Source organism: Typopeltis vanoorti, chromosome 20, assembly GCF_054136105.1.
Source record: "Typopeltis vanoorti isolate ZY-2024b chromosome 20, IOZ_Tvanoo_1.0, whole genome shotgun sequence".
Taxonomy (NCBI): Eukaryota; Metazoa; Arthropoda; class Arachnida; order Uropygi; family Thelyphonidae; genus Typopeltis; species Typopeltis vanoorti.
The window spans coordinates 111091362-111114490 of NC_143568.1; the positions used below are offsets into that span (position 1 = coordinate 111091362).

General features: G+C 42.9%; 1 protein-coding gene across 1 annotated transcript; it reads right to left on the reverse strand.

Annotated features, from left to right (window-relative positions):
* Positions 1–4086: 4086 nt before the first annotated feature.
* LOC150095794 (ras-like protein family member 10B) lies at positions 4087–4698 on the reverse strand. Its single transcript, XM_090409958.1, has one exon. It carries the CDS (start codon positions 4696–4698, stop codon positions 4087–4089), a length of 612 nt encoding a protein of 203 aa, XP_090266084.1.
* Between the last annotated feature and the right edge of the window lie 18431 nt (positions 4699–23129).

Sequence of the window (23129 nt, forward strand, 5' to 3'; positions counted from 1 at the left end):
TCTCCAATTCCTCCATCCAGCTGTATCCTGCATCCCACTTCCTTCTCAGCCCCTTCATCCTCATTCAAGTTGAGCACATCACAGTACGAAAATGTCCTTCAGGTTTACAATCTTTTTTTTGAGCGAGGGATCACAATTAAAAGAAAAAAAAAACGAACCTTACCATTTCAAATGGAACTTGAGCTGACACGCAATGACTGCTCTTGGAAAGTTCGAAACGATGAACAATTCCTTCCGTCATCACCAGAATGCTGCTTGCGCACTTCTCAAAGACGACATTCCCTCAGAGAACGGTAACCCTGGAATCCTATTTTTATGATCAACTCAAAATCTCCTCGATAGACTTTTGTGGCCTTTATTTTCTTTATTCTTCTCCAATTTGCAGATTTTCGAAGAGGAAACCCTGCCAACCCAACGTAGTATGTATATTACCGCACATAATTCACCGTAACCCCTTAACCTTAGTTGCCTCAGCTGTAACTCAAACGATCCAGGTCCCAATTCACTTATCTTTGGAACACGCTTCTCCACGCTGCTTTCCACACAGACTCCCAGTTGAAAAAAATAAAATAAAATAAAAAAAGCAGATTCTTTTTTGTCCCTGGCCACACGATGGAGGTATGACACTCAAACTATGTTGACAAAAGTATTTGGACACCTAGTTGGTTTTTTTTTAAAAAAAAGGGCATTTTAATTACATTTCTAATACCGAGTATTAGAAGGTTCTAAAACCACCTTTAGCCTGAATGACGGTTCAACCAATTTCGACGCATCACAACAGGAATATTCTTCCATTCCTCGCACAATGCTACCCTGATTGCTGATGTTGATGATTGCTGCTGAGGTCTGCAGTGAATTCGAATGCCGAATTCATTCCAAACCACATTCATTCATTCTGGAATGAATTCGACATTCTAATTCGTCCCAAAGACGTTCAGTGGAGTTGAGATCTGGACTCTGAGCTAGACAGTCCAACACTTCAACGTTGTTTTACGGAAACCACTCTCAGACACACAGCACATGACTAATGGAGCACTTCGTGCTGAAACATGCAAGGGTCACTGTCAAAGTACTTCCACAGCGTCGGAAGCATGAAGGCATCTAGGATCTCCAGATAGCAATCAGGCGTCATGGTTTTGGGCACGTCCACCATTGGACGCAGTCCCATTCAGAGAAACACCCCCATATCATTTATATATTTGTTCATATGGAGTTTTCTCCATTTTCTTCCCTGTCCCCCATTGGGGCGAGTTGAGCCCCCTTATGGGGGGTCAAGTATTTATGGCTGTAGATCCGTGTGTTCATGGGGTCGGTTTGCCTGCTTGCGGGATGAAAACCCCCAGATAAATTGGGGTGTGGGGGGGAAACCCTGCTGTCCACGCCCAAGACCGGCTAACTTAGTTATGGCTGAGGAAGATCCTTAAGCTCCTCACGTCAGTGACGGGAATCGAGCCCAGGACACTCCTTTCCCAGACATATGGTTGCGAAGCGCATAGCCACTAGGCTAACAGCGCGGATTCCCATATCATTACAGATCCTCTACTAAACTCGACAGTTGGAATGATGCGGTCCTGCCAAAACTGTTCCCCCGGGTAATCTCAAGATCCAAACACGACCATCACAGTGAGACACGTGGGAGTCCGATTCCTCGCTCCACAGAACCCTTCTCCAATCGTGTCCAGTCCAGGAACTGTGCGCAAGATAAAGTTCCAAATATCATTTGGCATTGAGGAGGGGGGGGGGATGTGGCTTGCTCGCAGCAGCTCTTTCGTGGTAACCAATGGCATGCAACCAGTTGTGAGCTCTAAGGGGCTGGCGCGAGCCCTTTGTTAATTTTTTCTCAAATTTGCGAGCCCTTTATTCTTCTTGTTTACTTTTTTTAAAAAAAATATTTTTTTTAAGCATATTAAGCGACAAACTCAGACGGTAACTTAACAAAAATTAGTCTATTTGGCAGTGGATAGATTATTTGGAATTATTGTTTCAACTCCTCTATAAAAAATGCGCCCAAGTTCGAAAATAAAATAAGCGCATGCGCTATCTTCACCCTTCTCCTTTTTTTTTTTTTTTCTTTGCTCGACGATGCGAGCCCTTTGTTAAAATTTCCATAGCTCACCATTGCATGTAATCCTCTGCAGACATTCTCGTGCTGGCGATGTCCCTACAGCATTTTCCAGACTGAATGCGAGGTCTGCCGCTGATGAAATGCGGGATACTTGCCGAGATGATCGATGAGACAGCTAGTCCGGTCAGTGAGTGTCTCTGGCCTCCCAGGGCGTTTACCTGCTGCGATAGCACCGTTAGTTTTCCATCTACGAATGACATAAGCAACGACTGTTTCGGCATACTGAGACGAGTAGCAATGTCACAGACAGAAAGACCACTGATGTGACACCCAACCACCATCGTACGTTGGAGGTATCATCGTCAGTTCAGCCGAACGTGGCATCTTGACATCGAGTACAGTGCAAAACATGCAGCACATCCCACCAAAAGGTGAGACGTGCTGCATTGTATTTATTCTGGTTTTATTACTGCTGCACTCCTTGAATATTTGCATGTGGTACGATCCGAAATTTGCATGGTACGTAAGGTGTTCAAATACTTATGGGTGTATATATACACGCACACATACACACAACTATGAAATCAACTTTAAAAATCATGCATGTTGAGCCGAAATTGGTTAGTGGAACCCCACAATCAATGTGCAATTCTAAATAAGTATTTGGTAGTCGAAAATAGACCTGTTGGCGTGTCAGCTCTTCCTTCCAAGTTCTGTGATATTCTTCAAATCTCGATTTCTCCTATATTTTAGGACCTGCGCAATCGTGTTGCACTACTGGATTCGAATCCCAGTCTAGGATGAAGGGAAGTTGGTGTTCTGCTGAAATGGCAAATGCTTTTGTCGCCTCCTCCTCTTGATGTCGCACCCCCTCAGTAACCACAGTTCGCATCTGGGATTCAAATGACTCTTCCTGTCTGATAGCAACTCCCACGGTCCGCCAGTATGAATGATATTCAGTGTTTTGGTTTGTTTTTTTAAAACGTTTGATCATGCAAACATTTCAATCCCAAAATGAGAAGTGCACCCCATTAAAGATTACTTTTTTTTTTTTTAATTAGTTGGCAGTCGCCCCCCCCCCCCCATGTTTCTCTAAAACCTTTCAGTTGCACTTCTGCCGGCACACAAAAGTAAAGGAGACAAGGTAACTGTCGACAAATTTCGTGTTCGTAATTCCGAGTAGTATCACTGGGTTCTACGGTTGGTTTTACTGTCGTTTACAGTCATTTAAATTAAAGTCATTTAAATTTTTAATGTTTTATTTTTGTTTATAAACTAATTTGCTTGCCCAACCATACAATACTTGCGCAAGTCTTAGAGCTTCTCATAAGTTTATTGCCGGTTAAAGAGTGGAAATATCTATAAGATATTTTCCTCTAAGATATATATATAATATCTGTAAGAGATATATTATGGCCTTAACTGGAATATTTAAATAGAATAAGCGTGAAACAATCTCTAACCAAGCAAACAGACAGCTAACTGCCGAAAAAGATGCCTTCAGAAGTTGCTCCACCTTTGGCACGAAGTGGTTTGGGATTTCACGTTAAATTAATTCTTTTACTTTATGTTTTCGCGAGTAGCATTAAGTTTGAAAGAGAACTTCTTAGTCGCGAGATGTTTTTTCTTGTTCAGTGCTGAGGAATCAATTTTATGGTTCAGTTTCAGTTTTGGTGTTTGAGAACGATTCGACGGAATTGCTACCACTGGACAGTAGAAATTCAGTGGAAACTCACGACCTCTGTTTCACCATTACGGCTGTGTTCAGGGATGGAATTAATTACAACCACAAAAACCGTTGAAATTTAATGAGCACATCGACAAACTTCGGAAGAGACTCTCTTGGGTACATTTCTGGTTCCGCACGTGGCTGCTATCCGACGTCTACGAACTAACACACGACAGCAAATCCCTCTCTCATTTTCTTAGCACAAACACCGAATCAACGAGAACGTCTATCGTCTGTATAAAATCAATTAATTTATCTAAAAATTAAAAAAATTACGTTCTTTTAGTTTTTTTCACATGATGACGCACTTGTTCCTCTCCCGGTTAGCGTGGAGACCTTCGTATCTGCTCGGTGCGTAGCAAGGCTTTTGCCCGTAATCGACGTAGTCGATGGACCTCATGACCTCCTTGAACAGCAGGACGATGTGCCAGTTGTACTTCGCAGAGCACTCCACGTAGCCGCACTTCCAGTGCTTCTTCACGAGATTGGCGACCTCCCGTCTGTCCCTGGACTCGCTCAAGTCGTGTTTGTTGCCTACCACGATCACGGGCACGTTGTGCATGTTCCGACTCTCGTACATCTGGTCGCGGATCGTCTTCACGTACTGGAACGTCTCGGGCGAGTTCAGATCGAAGATGAGGATGTAGGCGGTCGCGCTCCGCAGGCCGTAGTTACGGAAGTCGCTCCACTCGAGGAACGAGTTCGAGGGGAAGTAAGGGATCACCGGGAGGTCGACGATCCTCAGTTCGTACAAGTGCTCGTTGAAGATGACCGACGGGTAAAAGGTTTCTTTGGTCTCCGTGGGGATGTATTCGTCGGTGAACTCGTTCCACACGAACTGGTGGATGACGGAAGACTTGCCGACAGCGGGAGCACCTAACACCACCAGTTTCACCATGTGCATGGCGAGGGCAACACTTGGACCATAGTTTATCCCCGCCCAGGGGCATTCACGCAACGCAGCAAGCGAGGTCCCGCGCTTGCTTCGTGTGGGGTCATCCGAGCTTCAATCCGGGTCGATAAAACAGGAAACTGGGAAGAAGAAGATCCGAGTTGCATCAACGAGTGACGTTGTTACGTCGAGTGAAGGTGGTCGCGTCCGCAGGAGGAGGAGGAGAACTTTGAGTCGCTTGCTGCGAATGAAAGGAAAGGCTGAGCGAAGAGACGGAAGGCATGTCATCCCCTGGGCATCGAGTAAGGCGTCTGTTTAAAGCACTGTGCGGATGGGGGTTGCTTTCAACAGAAGTGTCGCTCCTCATCGCTCTTCCCAGGAACGGCCGCTGCAAACTGTCACCATCCTCAATGCGAAATGGTCATTCTGTCGTTGTGTGACGAATCCGTTTATCTGGATCTGATACGGCGGACTTCGGTGATGGCCCTCGATGTCATCTTCAAAGCCTAGAAAACAAAACAGAAATGGAGATGAACCACAGAATAAATTAAGCGGAGAATGAGGAACACGAGGACACGCATTTGTCCTCACGTGTGCAATAAAATGACTCGTGCACGTTTACGAACCAGAGAAGCTGACGTGCGTAACTTTGGAGCTTCAGAATGTTACCTGCGAGTCGCGTCGAACTTCACTTAAAATGAAGATCTTTGCGAGGGCATTGAGGCATGAAACTGTGCTCCTCATTCCCTCTGCCTCGATGCCACAAATGTGCAACTGTAACCACCCCCCCCCCCCCTCCTTTACAATCTCCCTCTGCAAATAAAACGCACTCTCCCGTTAAAACAACAGGAAGTTCATTTCGTTTGGGATTAGTCGTCACCGCGGAGCATTATTCATACCGTTCGTCTACTAATGAGCACGTGGTCATCGGCGCGTGTTGTTATAGCGCGGGTGAAGCCCCGCAGCAGTTTAGACTGTCGTCTTTAATGCGGAGCAACCGTTTATGGGCTTCGCATTTGCAAATGATTCCGCCGCGATGCATGCTTGGGCTTGGCAGCTGAGTGAGAACTGGAATTAAGCATTTTATAAACGAGAGCCAGAAAAGTGCGGGCCTTTCATCACTTCCGGAAAAGTTTCCGAAACTAATGTCTGAGCTATTTGAAAATTCAAAGTTTAGAAAAGTCATCGACGGTTCACCGAAAACACTCCGACACGGATCGGCTTCCTCTTGCGCATCTTTTTCGACTGCGATCATCCGCCCGACAAGAGCCTGCGTAGCTCAGTAGAAGTGGCGTTTGCACTCTACAGCGCTTGGCCGCACGACGAAAGGCGTTCGAATCTAGTTGCCGACTATAGGAACTTTTTCTAAGCCTTTTTTCGACCGGTTCCACAGTTAGTCGATCTCTGGCACGGGCTAGGGGGGTTTTTCGTCCCGTAAACTCAAGAAAATCGGCCGTCGAACCCACACTATTTTCAGACATTCAAAATATTGTGTCAGGGTTAGGGACCACCAGATGGCGGCACTTACTAGACGCCGCCTTTACTGCGTGCCGCTTAATTAGTGATAGCTTTGGGCCATCTATCTCTGATTGGTACCAGTGGAGATTGAACTGTCGACTCAGTCTCCAAAAGTTAGATAGGGCTATAAACGGCCTCGCCTGCTCCCTGTATATACGGGAACAAAAAGGCGTTAGCTGATTTTTTTTTTCATCCGCCCGACAGAAGCTTCTGATATTACAGGACGACACACAACTCCACAGAAACATCTCACAAGGACATTCAAGAAATACTGACAGGAACAAAAAGAACTTCGCAACAGACCAGCACAGCCTCAAATAAAACTCGCTCCGGAAGAATGTTTGCCGAGGAATGCCAATCCTCTGCCCAGATGAGCTCCCATCAGAGTTTTTTAGTCTTCTGGAATCCAGTTGGACCACTTCTCAAAATGCTGCGAGAGGATGGGTTTCTACAATCGGTAGCGCCCCTGATGCCGAAGTAGGAAGACCACACACGCCTTCAAAACCGACATCCGATCTCACCACGATCAATCAGACTGAAAAACATATCGAAGGCAATTGCTAACTGGCTGAAGCCCACGCTGCCTGACGTTTTTGGTCACTAGCAAGCTTACCGTGTTTGGTGCATGATAACCTACTTCTAATCAGAGACCTCATCCAATCAGTGGAAAGGAGAACGCAGCACTCATCAGCCTTGCCGCGGAAAAAGCCGCTGAGAGAGTGTGGTGCATTTGGAAATGCCATTATGGAAACATTCAAACTATTATGCAGAGAAGAACTTTTCTGTCAAATACATAACCGGCGCACCTCTCTGTCTTCTATTTTTATCCTTCCCTTTTCATTGTTTTTTTCCCCTCCTTTTCCTTTTCCCCTCGAAAACAAATGAATCCAATCGACAATAATTTCTGTTGTCATTTCGAAGAGCTCCCCTTGGATTTGAATCACATGATCTTCATCTCTTCTTCATCGGCGCCAAGGCCGTTGGTTATCTCTTGTAGAAGCTGAACATGATCGCTTGGTCGGAGCATCATCACGTGTGGAATTTACTCAGGAAGTACAACGCGGGCCTCCCTTGAATAAGAAGAATTGTTGCCAAATTCGTCGAAGACCGAGTGGTGTCATTTTCAGATTGGCGATGATAACATACTTCGTGTAGCAGTCAACGGTAATCATGACCTATAACGGTCCCGTCGGTGTCATTCCGATAGCATCATTTGCCTCTGTCCTTCTGTACGGCTTAAAAATCCTTTTATCTTTGTAATATGCGTTCAGTTGTATGTAAAAGTCGATTTTTTCAGTTGAGTATTTTGCCAAGTGTGATCGAAAGAAATATTTTAATCCACACGGCACCATGAAGGCTTCCGAAACCATCATTCCCGTAGCTTGTTATGTCTGCACGTGCTCCGATGATCGGTTCCCTGCTCCTGCTTGATGAAAAACTGGACTTTAAGGGAGGAAATACACGCTCCAGGAGACTGGCTAACTCACCTTCAAGTAAAAAGCTCCGATGAAGGTATCTTCACATCCTAGACGGGATTGGAACCCAGATCTTTCCAGCGTCGTCGAAACTGCCTGGGCCACAGAGGCTGTTTTGTCTTATAGTGCAATTTTTCTTTTACGACTGCGGTCATAAAAGAAAATCAGCGCTTATTATTCTCGTGCTGTGAACCATCGTTATCTGAAATCATTTCGCCAAATGCGGCTCCAGATTCAACTGCTGACGAACCCACGACTTCGCAACACGGCAACGAGATGACCAAACGCACTTTTAGGGCTGTCGGTAATCAGATTTTTCTATACTTGCTTAAATATTCTTTAAATTCGAATGAATTTCTTTTATGGGCATTTCTAAAGAATTACCAACAACACTGCCAATGAAATTTTTCAGGTTCTGGTGTCATCTTCAATGTTCTTTGTTCCAGACTTCGTATTATAGCGGGCAATACTGTATGCATATCGTAACCTGGTTGCACCCACGGTGCAACCAGGTTACGATATGCATACAGTGATGATGCACATATGTACGCATCTTATTTAACATACTTTTGCCTCTATAGGCTGCACTTTATACATACATACATACATACAAAATTGCTTTACGTTTTTTGTATGTAAAAACTCTTTTAGAGAACAGGTTTAAAAACTACATTCGTTTAGGCTTCTGCTTTTTTTTTTTTTTTTTTTTTAAAAAAAATAAATATTCAGAAAGTTGGGACATTGACGAAGGATGAATTTTCATTTCTCCTTCGTTCTGTTAAAACTTGATTAGTACTCACTTTGATATTTCTTACCGAAAAAAAAAAAAAAATAGAAGAAAAAAAAAACACGATGGTAGACAAGACCGTTCACTTTTTGCATTTTAACGTATAAAAAAAAATTTTCCCCTTATTGTAATGGAATACAAAGACAAGAACGGGGATCATTTCTCCCGTCCCTCTAATTTATTTCCCTCTTTCGTATTAACGCAAACGATGACTTTACTCGCAGATGTGGCAGGACAGAAACATCAACAAACAGCAATTTTGTTTTCGTGCGATTAATAAAAATCAGGAATTGTGGTACATGTCGAAATAGCAATAATAATAATAATAATAATAATAATAATAATAATAATAATAATAATAATAATAACCAGATAAAAAGGAGGTTTTAATTGAGATTAAAACGAGATTGCGAGGCGATGTCTTTGGCAGAACTCCAATGGATATGAACTGAAGGCAATACAATGAATTCCACACAAGAAAATGCAATTAGTAAGAGCCAATAAATAAGTAAATAAATAAATAAATAAATAAAACGAAATCATATTTGAAAAATATCAACACGCATGCAAGAATTAGGAATTGTCGCAAATCTCTTACAAGAGCTCAAAGAGTTGCTTCTAAATTTCCTGAATGTGAGATTGTTTCAATTTCGTTGCGATAATGGGGGATGAAGAAGAAGATACGAGAACTAATGTGCGGGGGATAAACGGCTTATTGTTGCTAAATAAGAAACGTAAGAAAAACTAAACTCGTAAGAAAGGAGAATTCCCCGGAGAATGCAAATTACAATGCAATTAAGAAATAACACCCACGAGGAAAAATTAAAATGATGGGGGGAGGGACGATTTTTGTTTTATTTTTAATGAGAATTGGAACGACGACAGTTGTTTGTAAACCTCAGAAGAACACCTTCGGGCTGTCAAGAGTGAACGAAGACTTTTATAAGAGCACTTCCGTGTTCGGATAGGTCACTGGGGGTTATGCGGAAAAGGTGAGCGCCCAAGCGGCATTTCGAAGTTGACTAAACAGAAAAAAAAAAAAAAATAGTAAATGGATTTTACGGGATTGCACGCGCAGTTGATTTTTCAGAATATGACGTGGGGGGGGGGGAGGAGAAGTTAACGAGTGCACTGTCGTCAATATTGCGAGAAGCGACTGCCTCCCTTGACGAGCGGTAATTACGATGGGCGGCCTGTTAGTGGTGGAACTTGCTTCCTCGTGGTGTCTTGCGATGAGCACTGGCATTCTCTCCCCAGTGCGATTTCCAAATTGTAACACACCCCTGAAGCCCTTTCTATCCTATCCTATCCTATTCCCTCGGCCATACGGCTGGTGGAGGTAGCTATACCAGGGAAGTGACTATGAGCAAGGTGGTTTCCCGTTGCCTTCCTTGTCGTGCTATGTCCTATGACTAGAGATCCGTGTGTACACGGGTCCGGTTTGCCTGCTTGCGGGATGAAAAACCCCAGATAAACTGTGGAGAAAAACCCTGTTGTCCACGCCCAAGACCAAGACCGGCTAACTTGGCTATTGCTGAGGAAGATTCTTGAACTCCTCACTTCGTCGACGGGAATCGAACCCAAGACACTCCTTCCCCAGGCATAGGGTTGCGAAGAGCAAAGCCACTGGGCTAACCGCGGGGATCCAAAGCCTTGTATGTACTAAATATTCGAGTTAGGACTTCGTTAAAAGGATTGCACGGCAGAAGTGAATCGGACTAAATTAGAACTATTCATAATGTGAAAAATGTTTACATCATCATCAGTTGCATCAGTCTTGGGATTGGAAGCTCAGCAGCAATTTCCTCCATTCCGCTCTGTCATTGGCTTTCTTCTTAATCTCCTGGTAACTCTGAAACACGTGCTTTCTTTGACTTGGTCAACAAAGCTTTTCCTTGGTTTGCCTCTTCTTTTTTCCCCCCTCTATTTTGCCTTCAGTTATTCATTCTAAAAGTCCATCATGTCGAAGTATATGTCCAAACCACCTATCCCTTCTAATTTTGATCGATTTAATTGGAGTTCTTATTTCGCTTATGTTTCTCAGGACTTGTTCGTTTGAGGGTTTTTTCTGTCCATCTTATTTTGTTCATGCGACGCCAGCACCATATTTAAAGCCTCCAATCTTCTCTGCCTCGAATCCAGGTTTCACATCCATACAGTGCAATGCTCCATATCAATGTCTTTACTAATTTTTTTTTCAATTGTACGTTGAGGTTTCCTGTTAAAATGCTTTTCATCTCAGAGAATTGGGCTTTTGCATTGTTTATTCTTGAGCTTATGTCTTCTCTTGTTCTGCCATCTTCTGTTATTTAATCTTTACAAGTGTACCAATATAACACACACACACAGAGAAAACCTTTCAGCTGGAATTAATGGTCAAAAGCCAAAAGAAAAGTTTGTAACTAAAATTTGAATCACGTGATCTCTTGTGGTTGCAAACGAAATTCGTTTTTTCCCTGTTAAGAGGCGCAGTTTTAATCGACGAAGCAATCCTCGCTGGGAAGAACTCCTCTCGTTCGCACTTCCCACTCGTTGGCCTGAATCCTTCCACTTTCCCACTTTTCGGGGAGGGGGAGGAGAATCTCCTCTTCCTCCTGCCAAAAAAAATAATTGTAACGACAGCAGCCCTCATTACTTTAACGGCATATTATTTTTCTTTCACTCACTTCGCTGTCTTCTGAAGGCTTTTTCTTTCGTTCACTCGCTTTAAATGGCGGAAATGAATAATTTCACGTGAGTGGAAACGTCGAGTGCTTCTTCCCGAGCTAAGTGCGTTATCGTATCGTATCGTAGAAAAGACAACGTGGTGCGAAGAAAGATCAACGCGATGCTTTTGTCGTCTTCTCTCCGAGTTGGAACGAAGAAACAAAAAGTAAACGTGCGGCGCTCAAAGCTGAAGAGAAATCAACGCGTTCGACTCCACAAGGAAGATTTCGTTTTCCCGTAAACCTGGTTTGGTTTCGAAGTTGCGGCTAATCTGCGTTTCCATTCGGCTACTGAGGAGAACCAAGCAGTTCGAAACGGCACTCGACAGCAGCTTCTTTTTCGAAACCAATCATAAAATCCAGACGGAATTTCGAATTCTTTTGTACATTTTTTTTTTTTTCGAAAGCTGTAAGCACGTTTCTACTTCTCATCGTCGCCAAGGTGGAGTGCATTCCTACGGCGTGCTAGGGACGAGGTTCGCAGCTCGTATTTATATCTGTACGCTCAGTTTTATTTTAAAAAAGCCCACTCGTCTGCGCTACTCGTATTGTTGAATCGGTTGAGGGAAAAAAGCCTTTTTAGTGGGCGGTGAGTGGGATCCACCAACGTCTTCCTTTCAGAGAGCGAGCGTCGAGGAAGTCGCCCACGAGAATAAGAATTGAAAAATAAGAAATGAACTTCCATTCAGTAAGCGTATTTCGGTATTCTTTATTTTCTCGACCCGACCCGAATTGTCTCCACTTCTTCCTTCCCTCGACTGGACTTTCCTCAACTCAACGCCCAAGGACCTCGATGATGACCGAATTCCCCTCATTTGCTCCCGAGGACTTCTTAATTGCTGTCGCAACTGCATTAAGTAATGAGTCTTACGTCAGAGCGAGTCATCAGCGAATGAAATGTCGCCGTCTGTTTCGCCGCTTGTTACACAACTCGTCGAGTAATTAAAACGGGAGAAAAAGAATCTTAATTGGCGACGTTTCTCTTCCGGGTGCTTTCTCTGTTTGCTTGCGCCGTCATGCTGTTCTGAGGTCGGCTTCTTGGCAAAAGCGAAGAAAGCAACACTCATTCGTCCACCCTTTTTCGCGTTTTTCTCCTCCTCAGCATCGCGAAACTGGCTTCTTTATCCTAAAAGGCTGCACCGAAAGTATCCCTCTGAATGCTCCTCTCTCTCTAGGAAGACTCGCCGCGAATAACATTCCGAAGCCCAAACAACCATTTTTCTAGGAGAACTTGACTCACTCGAGGTCGAAATACGAGTTTCTGATTTTCATTTTTTCCTCTTTCGCCATCGTGGATGGACACGCGCATCATGTTGTTTTTCAAACGACGTTATTCATTTTTTTTTTTTTTTTCAACGTTCACGGAATGGGGTGGTCTCATGAAGAGATCCCACCGTATTTCATCCTGCTAAGCACGCAAACTCACCGCGGACACGCTTAACTCATTGAGAAGACGTATTCCTCGCCTCCGTTAAGATGGCCCTCAACGAAAGGATCTTCTCCTCCAAGCATTTGGATTTACAATGAAGATGGAATATAAATGAAGATGTTTTAATTCGCTTGTGATGTCCTTTCTTACCCTTAGGACGCATCCCGCTCGGTCTTGTTCCACAATAACAACTAACGACATGCGATCAAAGTGTGCTCCGATTTGAAGCGAATTACGACTGGAAGAAAAAATAAAAATAAAATAAAAATAAAAATAAACAAGAATTTGCTAGTGAATGAAAGGGACGATTAAAACAAAACCGAGTTTAAAATCGCGGCATTTACGGGAATAATTTTCAAATGTTTGCATTCGGAAAACGAAAATCCCACTGAGGAATGTCTGGGGGCGGGGGGGGGCACACGCATTGGCAAAGCACCTTCGTGAAACACGAAATCAGCGAACCTGACCTAATCCTCGCCTTACGAAAGCACAAAAACATGCTTACTTACTGCCGTTTGCGACTCTCGGTGCAGATAACCTTCCACGGTGACCTCTCCGACGAGGAGAAAGACGCGACTCCGTTCGCACTCTCCTCTTGTGGTCGATGGCGAGTCCGAAGCTGTTTATCGCGCCGAACGCAGCTCGTCCGTCGTCCCCGGCCAATCAGAAGAACGCAGTGGCGGCAGACACCGAAGGTATCACGCGACTGTTGCCCCGCCGTGAAAAGTCCCCTGTCGGCACGTTATTTAAGGCATCCCGTCGTCTCCGCAATGCAGACATCTGCCGTGTCGCCCTTGGCTTAAACGCCACCCCTAATGAGCCAAAACGGACAACAGGACATCGCGGGAATTGAAACCCGCAGCAGCAGCATTTAAATCACGTGAATGGAAGGGCTGTCCGTCAGCAGTTACTGGAGGACTTCCGATCTGGTTGTTTAGGGAAGCACCCTCTGCTCTGGCACATCGAATTTGGATGAAGGAACTTGTCCGGGCGGGAGAAGGCCATCACAAAGCTGTGATCAGTCCGTCCAGCTGCATCTCATCATCTTGATGTGTCTTCCCGGTTGTCATCCTTTTGCTTGCAAAAGATCCGGGTTCTAATCCCGTGTAAGAAGCAGAGAATCTTCGCACTTGCCGCTTGAGGGACACGCGTCCGTGATATTCCGTTAAGATTCAAAGCCGCCATTCCGGCTGAATGAACGGCAAAAATTAAAGGGGGAAAAAAAGTGTGAACAGCCTCTAAGAATCACTTATCTCCCGCTTCCCAACCCCTCCAGGGATTAAAATAAATTCGCTCCAATAATTTCTTTACAATAAAAGAAAATAAAGGTCGGTAATAATTTAGACATTTTTCTACTTCCAAACTAGCTCGCGGAAGGATTCAACATAACCCGTCCGTGGGGAACGGAGCATCCAAATCGAAGCAGCAACGCAGTAAGCGATTATGCGAATGATCTGAGCCATCCCATAACAGCGCGATATTCCCTAAAAGGGCTTCCTCCTGTTATGCCGATGAACCGACATATTTGGCCGTCGCGTGCATTCGGTTCGCTCATTTCCATTCACCGTAAAAAGAGAAGCTTCAGTCTGTCTGAGGAGGCGAGAACTGCAACAAGACACTTCCTCGGATGGATTCGAAAAGCCTCACACGCCCATTACAAATACGACTCGGCAATAGAGTTAAAAAAAGGGATCTGCAGTTCTCAACTAGGGGATTTCCGTATCCCGGATGGTAGTTTGGATCCACTTGGCCACAAAATACGCTCCGAAGGAAACCTGAAGCATCGGAAAGAACCCTCAGCGTCTTGTAGAGATGCTCGTGATTGCTAAAAGTGTGGTATACGCTGAAACCCATGCTCTCCCCTTCCATATCCCCTTGAGTGATATCGCAGTTCAGATCTTTTCGAGTTTACCCACCGGAGATCCTCCAAACCCCGGAGAGTATGTGAAGCAAGAGGACGTCGTCACGTGGACACATTCCTTCTACAAATACAACTTTTTGTCTGTCTTTCAAGGATGCAAATCGCTTCGTCCCTCTACTCGATCATCTTGCCGATCGTGTTTATGCTAAAAATAAAAGCAATTCAAGGAAACGAACAAACGCAGATCTCTAAGTTTTACAGCAAACCCACTTCTTTAAAAACGCAATCCTCTGAAATATCAAAATGGACTTTTAAGACGAACTAGCTTCAGTTGATTTCATTTATAATACTTCAGTGAGGCAATCTCTCTCTCTAATCCATTCGTGTATGGTTGTAACTGACATTATTATTCATAAATCTTTCCATTTTGTTTTGTGAACTATTTTTCTTAACGTTTTCGTTTCGCATGCTGTTTTTGTGTCGTTTCTATTCTTGTTTTCACGTGCATAAGTTAATAAAAACAAAAACTCCCTTCATAATCCTTGGGAAGTTGCTGTAAAAGTGAAAAATGGCACGAAAAAATAAAGCACACCACGCTAAAAAGAACGAAGTTGTCGAAACAGATAACCTAGTTTAGAGTTTACAGTTTTGCCAGTGAAATATGATTGAAGACTGTCATATTAGTCGCCAATCGATTCGCTGCAGTTGCACGTTCTGCAAAAACGAAAGAAGAAACAAAAAAGGCGAAGGACACATCTGAGAAGCAGGCACAAACAGTAAGATAGGAACTGGAAAAAAACTGCGCCCATCAATGCGCTTTCTTAGCAGGAGTTCCAGATGCCCACATTAGCAGCAGGTATGCCGCAGAGCAACACCGTCAAAATTCCAGGGCTTCGGTTCTGAAGGAGGCTCAGGGCGTACAAACCGAATCTCACTCTAAGCCATGGGTCGGCAAACTTTTTAGACCATCGACCCCTTCATGGAATCCTTGATCCCTCATCGATCCCCATCGTGTTAAATAAATGATATCAATAATAAAATTTCTCAATTCGAAAATAATTCCTTCACTCTTTTCATTGGTAAATGATGGTATAAATCCAAATTTTAAATACTCTTGCGAATATTGTTCGGCACTCCTTCTTACTATCTGGGGCCGCCATTACGGGCATTATAACTTTAAAAAATTACACAGTAAATTCAAAGTTATCAGACCACCGAACACCACTCTGATAGCTATGGGCGATAAATGCGCACTAGCCGTGATTGTCTCTGTTCTGGATGTCTTCATCGGGAGAGAGAGAGAGAGTGTGTGTGTGTGTGTGTGTGTGTGTGTGCGTGTGTGTGTGCGCGCGTGTGTGCGCGCGCGCTTCTCCCTCGTTGGCTGAGCCGATTAGCCAGTTGGCGTGGCATGTTTAAATCGTTTTAGGTGTTTATTTGACCCATAGACATTTATCGACCCCCTTGGTTTCGACTTGGTGCTTGGTTTCGAATGGTGTGGTGCAGAGCTCGCCGTGACTGGACACCAGATCGCGGGTAAGCAGGTAAAATTCAAAATACGCTTCGTCAAATAGGCGTGTTGAGGTATGGAAGCCTGCAGAGAAGTAATTTTACGGGCATATCGGTCCAATATGCGTTTCTTGTTTTGGACCCCTTCGTGGCGCTTGAAAAAAGCGAATGTTGTGCTAGCATTTGTTTATTCCCCCCCCCCACACACACACACTGCGGCCCTTCTATGGACAGCACTCGCTTGTATATCACAAGGTAACAGGAGATGAAATGCTTGTCTGTGGTTGGCGGTGAATTTCTTTGAGAAAATGGGAGGGCAAAGTCACGTGTCATTCTGAATCCTACAGAGAGCACCTCTGGAAAGAATTAGCAAACCCTTTTTATTGAGCATTCTGCGAAAGGAAAGTGAACCGCGGGTCAGCCAGACCCGCGGTGGTCACCCGAAGGCTTGTTAAAATATAATTTTCGCCAACTGCCAACCCCTGTTGGTGCGTGTCATTTTTAACGGGGGTGCATCGAGGCAGCTGCTACTTCGCGTGAGTTACCATAACGAGATTATCCACACCTTATCTGGTTTCGCACAATTAATTCTGAACAAAACCGAGTTGCAAGAATGAAGCTCATTCTTCGCATTCCGTGCATGAAGAACCAACTTTTGTGATCGTTCATTCAAATACCGAGGTTTTTTTTTTTTTTTTTTTGTTTGCTAATAAACTAAAACTGCTTCAAAATCTTCTGGTTTCACTCGCACGAAACAAAGAAAGGAGACAGCCTTTTGCATCACCATGGCAACCGTCTCTCGAAAGAAACTTGGCTGCTGGTCCGATCTAAAATTAGTAAAGGTAAACATCGCGGTATCGATTTTGAAATTGGTTTCACAGAGTGAGAGAGAGACGGGGGAAGGGGAGAGAGAGATTGTGCCACGGGGATGCAAAGACGCCGCACGACTTCGTCTTAATTTATGAAACTCCACAAGTGCACGCGAAATATGCTCCGAAGAGTCATCGCAACAGACGATCAATCGCGAAATGTCGTTCGCGGTGATTTTTGCGGGGTTCAGAGGGCAGAAAGAGGATTATTCCGTTCTTTTGATCGTGGATCAGATTCGCGGGGCTCGTAGTACCACTGGGGTGATGAGGAGTCGTGCACGATTCCAACAACCCAAGATTGATTTTTTTATGAATCGGGGGAAAACTTGCATTTAATTGGGGATTGTAAAAATTGCATTTCTTTTCGAGTTGTAGCGGAGAGTCTTTGGCCTCCTCGGAGGTGTCTCGCGATAATAAGAGAATTTTTCTTAGGTTCATACTGAACACCGCCTAATTGCAACGAGTCCCGCTGTTATTAACGAACGCCTATCGTCATTTTTAATGCGAAAAATCTGCGCTGACAGCGGCGATGCCCATCACAAAGGCAGGAATCTTTCCGCTCGAGTGCTTCCAGCGATGAATGATTAAAGGAGGCTAATACGAATCTCTGTTTGCGAAAATATATTTTTTAAGAAGCCTTTTCTCATTCTGCAAATGATATTCAAAGCCCGAGTTTCGCGGGGTAAAAACCCGTTTGATTGCATTTACAAAAAATAAAAATGTTTTCTGCTTGAAATGTAATCGATTGCTAATCGAAATGCCTTCACTGGCATCGATTGAAGTTGATTTTTATTATTATTTTAAAAACCTCCATTTTTCACATTCCATTTCCAGACTACATCACGAGGGCTTTGATCGGAAGTCAACACCGACTGGCAAATTCGGTTTTTTAAAAGTGTTTTTCCCTCACGATCCCGCTTACGCTAGAGGCTTCAGAACCTAAAACGGATTAGTATGGTGTGCATGGGAGTGTTCGGAGGAGAAGAAATCTGGTGACCTTTTTCTTGAAGAAGGTGGAGATTTCGGTGGTTGGTTGGGGAACAAATATCGAGGAACGAGGAATGAGAATGAGAAAACGAGGAATGAGGAGAAGCAGTTCAGTGAGTTTGCAGTTGTGCTCTAAAAGGATGTGGGGTGGCCAAGTTTCGATCCTACAAGACGGCGTTTATTTGCGCATCATAAAAAGGCAACGTAAGGTTAATTGAGATCGATTTTGTGCAAAAAGGACCATCTCGTGTTTGCGATGATTAAATGGGACCAGATTATCATCGCACTATTGAAAAATGTCGTGTTGAAGGCACTGATCATTGAAGACATCGAACCTCGGGATGTCTGAGCACCGCGTGGTTCACTTGATGAGCAGGACGAACGATTCTCACCAACAAAGCTGAGAAGGGGATTTAGACAGGTTCGTCTAAAAGAGGGGAAATGAGAGAACAGGGCCACGAGGCACTCCTACATCGGTGGCGAAGCTCGAGAGAGGAGGCGATGCATCAGTAGTGAACGACCAGAAAAAAAAAATGGCTACCCAATTACACAGAGCAGGAGGTGCACCAGAAGATGGCAATTTACCAAACAGACCTCGATGCCGAACAGGGTCAAAAGCCCTGGAAATATCAAGAGCGATAGCACATGCTTTCCAGGCCCTTTCCTTGTCACGTGTCCAGGGGTGGGTAACGCGGGTTAAGAGATCAACCGTGGTTCGAGATTGCCGAAATAATATTGGTGGTCATAGATTAACTGGTGCATGTCCAAGTATTGAAAACGTTTTGTTGATCTTCTCCATTATGTTGGAGAGGAAAGTGGATCGTAGTTTGATAGCGGTTCCCGTTTGCTTCTTCATGTAGGGTGCATGCAAGCAGAATATGCACAGATGACAGAAAGGGTATCCAATTGAGGCAGAGCAGGTGAGATGCTAAAAGTCGTCTGGTCCTGATAATATGTACTTGTGATTCTTCTGATATCACGAAAGAGACCACAGAAGGCTTTGCGATTTCTTGTATGGTGAGAAACGACGTACCTTTGATCATTGCCGGAATCGGAGAATAATAATGAGGCCAAGGAGGTTAATTTCGTCTTAAATGTGCTAACAATGGTGCCATTGAAGGTGGAAGTGCAGATCCGATGGCCTTTGCAAGGGGCCCAAAAGCACCATTTGGACAGGAGGCAAGTTTTCTGCAGTTCGGGATTTTTTTTTTGGCCATTTTGCATTTTTGGATTCTTGACTTTAAACTGAGAATGAGGGAGGCGGAGTTGTTGTCTCAAATCACTTCCGATATGTTGAGTTCTTTTTTCTTGGTCTACCTTGCCACAGTTATTAAGCACAACTTTGATTTCATCTGAATTTTTAAAAAAAATATTTTGTTGTTTTAATAGTTGAATGATCAGATGTAGAAAGGACAAGGAGCGTTATCAATTTTCATTGTTTTGATTATTTCCTCATGACTCAAGCAGGATTGAATTACGACGTCGAACTCCAAGCTTATAAATTTCAACAAAATAAGCAAGTTTTCCAAATGTCTTTTATTATAAATTTTAGCACGAAAAAACTTGAAGCTTTGCATATAACAACAAGAAAGAAAAACCTACTACTTTGTTCATATAAAACTGCTATTTTGAATTAATTTAATGTGAAAATTGAAACGAGCCGATTACAGAAAACTGATCAAATCTGATCAGTTTGAGTCCGCTGCTCAGAATGCAAAGTGTCTGTCAAAACACTTCCCTGTCAGTGTTGGTTTCACGCAGTTCTGTTTCTTTTATCTTCATCAATTGCCTGATATGCACCCCAAGGGGTGTTCGGGTTATAAGTATTGCATGATTAAGTTTTCATTATTATTAATCTCCTATCAACAATTTCCGTCCAAATTAGTCTCTTACTTGTGAGCACTCCAATATTGTCATATCCAACATGCCGCGCTTCTAAAGCACTTCAGACTGAATTAATCCACCCAGACCTTGGTTTTCCTCTGGATCTCTTACCTGACATTTTGGTATCAACACCTGTTTTGCAAACCTTTCTTATCCCAATCTACTTAAGTGGCCAAACCACCACCTTAGATTAGCTCTGCTCACACATTCTTGAATGCTAATAATATCAACTTCCTTACTAATTATCCTCATTTTTAATATGATTCTGCCATTGATCACTCCTCTAATTTTTCTGAGAACCCTCATATCTATGGTCTTTGATCAAGTGATTTCTTTCTTTATTTCTCATATTCATTACTTAAAACTGGTTTGAACACGGTCTGTTTAGAATACTGCTAGTTTACTGTTTTGGCTAATTTCTCTTTTATTCCGTATAAATTTCTTCAGCTGGCTACTCACCATACCAGCTTAGTTTATTCTGTTGTCTATTTCCAGATTTAATTTACTATCTTCGCTAAAAATCGTGCCTAAGTAGCTGAAATGTTTTACCTGTTCCATGGGTTCTTCGTTCACAATGCAGTCGATGTGGTCGATGTTTCTGCCTATTTTCATAGTTTTGGTCAAATGTTTCATCATTTCATATCAAATTTGTTACAGCCATTATTCAGTTTAGTTAGAGAACCCTGGAGACTTGCACCAGATGTGTTTAGAAGGCCAACATCATCTGCATAAAGCAAAGAGCTAACTTTGACATCTACAATTCTAATATCACGCTTGATTCTACTTTCTTTCTTAATGTGGGATCCATATAGATGATGAATACGAATGGAGATAATGTACATCCTTGTCCCACACCAGATTTAACATTAAACCATCTTCCTGTACTTCCTTCAATTCTAATTGCTGACTTACAACTCAAATTCAGACTAAGTATTGCTTGATATAATATAATGTCCCATTGACACCATATAACTGAAGCGTATTGAATAACTTCTCTCTTGGCACCTTCTCATATGCCTTTTCCAGATCGACAAAACTCAAGTAAAGATCCTTGTCATACTCCCAAGGGTTCTCAGTTATTTTTCTTAAATCTGATCTTAACTTGTATTTGGGATGAAGCAAGCTTGTTCTTCTCCAGGTTTCTCTTCCGCAATCTTTCACAACCTCTTTTCAAGTATACTTGCATAGATCTTACCAGGAACACTCAGCAGGGAAATACCTCTGTAATTCTCACATTCAAGTTTTATTTCCCTTTTTATATATGGGTACTATGAGAGCTCTACTCCAATCATCAGGAATTAGTCCCTCTGTCCAGGCTTTCTGAACTATGCAGTGCAGCCACTGTAAGACTTTTATACCACCATACGTCAGTATTTCTGGTCAAATGTCATCTACTCCTGCTGCCTTTCCACATTTCAAGTTTTTGATGGCTTTTTCGACCTCAAGTATCAATATGAGTTCCTCTTTGCATTCCTCTTGAAAATTTTCTAACACAGTTCTGTCATTGTTTTGGTCGTTTAACAGTCTTTCAAAGTAAGTACTCTAGACATCTAGAATATCCTTATCTTCAGTTTTCAAGTCACCTTTATCATCTTTGATTCCTTTTACAGCACTCTTTCCTCGATTTCTAAGCTTCTTCAATAACCTCCAAAACATTTTGCCACTTTCCTGATATTTATTTTCCATACTCTTACCAAAGTCTTCCCATGACTCTTACATTTTTCTCTGTATTCTTTTAGTGCATATGCCGACTTATTTGTTAGGAAATTTTGGTATGCTTTCCTCTTTTCCAGGACTGCTACTTTAACTTCTTGTATCCGCCATGGTGTTCTTATTTTTCTACCCTTGCAGACAACTTCACCACATACCTCTCTAGCTGAATTAATCAATGTCTTCTTCAGAGTTTACTACTGTCTCGAAGGTTATGTCCTTGTTTTCAAAGTGCTGCAAATTTTCTTCAATAATGTTTGCAAATTTGAGTCTACAGTGTCTTTTCAGTGTGATATCCACTTTTATCCTGTTTAGAACTAAGTAATGGTCACTTCCAATTTCAAATTATTCTGGTATCCTGAACCAGCATGTAGATATCACTATCAACAATGATGTAGTCAATAAGGCTTTTTTTTTTTAATTTCTTGCATCTTCCCCCCATGTGAACTTGTGCACATCGTTACGTATGTCGAAACACGGTGTTAGCCAATTGTCCTGAGCAGAAATCCACCAAATGCCTGCCATAATTATTGCCCTTTCTCCAAATTTTCCCCAAATGTTCCTATATGCCTGGTGAGATTCATTTCCCACTCTACTGTTCAGATCTTCAAGAAAGACCACATTTTCCATTTTCTTTATGTCAGCTGCCTGTTCTAATGATTCAAAAAATTCCTCAACTTATCCCTCAGAAGAACCTTCTCTGGGATCAAAGGCACAAATAAGTCTCATTGTCCACTTCCTCATTTTTAAGTTTGCCCACATAACTACTTGAAACTGCTTTCCAATCAAGAAGTTTATCTCCATGTTCAGTGTTGAATACTATTGCTTCTCCTTCCTTTCCTTGATCATCATTGCCTGAAAATAGCCTCCTGTACTCATTATTTATTAATATCTCACCTGTTTTTGTCTTCTTTGTCTTAGTAATGCCAATTATGTCCACGTGGTTCTTTTCCAATTCTTCTGCAAGTCCGATTTCCTTTCCATTAATACCCCTTATACTGATGGCTCCTATCTTCGGTTATTCTTCTTCTTCAAGATGTTGAGTTGGAGTTTGTTTCTTTTATTCTCGGAATAATCTCTATGAAATCTTTGGAAAGGGTTTCGGACAGATGGCATCAGATAGTTTCCCGTTTGTGGGAACTTTATCTGGTCTTATGGCAGTGATGTAGCTAGAGCATTTGCTTCCCGGGACGGTCCCTGAGTTTGCCGCCCCTCTCAATACACCAAAAATACTACAAAAAGTCAAAACGACGCGTAGGGAAATAAATTAAAACACTATGTTCAGTTTTGAAGTAAAACTTTAATTTCAACGTTCTAAAATGTTATTTTTCTTGCTTTTCTGCTAGCAAAATCATCGATGACATTGGCGAAGTCTTTTTCATAGTAATGTGGGTAATTCTTAATCAAATTTTATTTAGAAAAGCTCCTCACAACCAGCAATTGTGAGGAAAATTCGCTGTGGTATTAGAATAGTTGGAACTAAGTTCTCGCGACTGTATTTTAGAATTAACTGCAAAAGTTCAAACAGGTTCAAAGTGCAATCCGGGGCGGACCGCCCCCCTCTAGCTACGCCTCTGTCTTATGGTCTGTTGGTTGAATTTGTAATTACCATTATACCAGCAGACTGTGGGTTCGTATTCGGCCTTGGGTATCGGTGTTTGCCAATGTCGTTAGGTGGTGGATGAATTTCATCACCCCATGTTATGTCTCTA

Excerpts from the sequence above, each read along its gene's own strand:
- LOC150095794 (XM_090409958.1), bottom strand. The coding sequence starts at position 4,698 with ATGCACATGGTGAAACTGGTGGTGTTAGGTGCTCCCGCTGTCGGCAAG.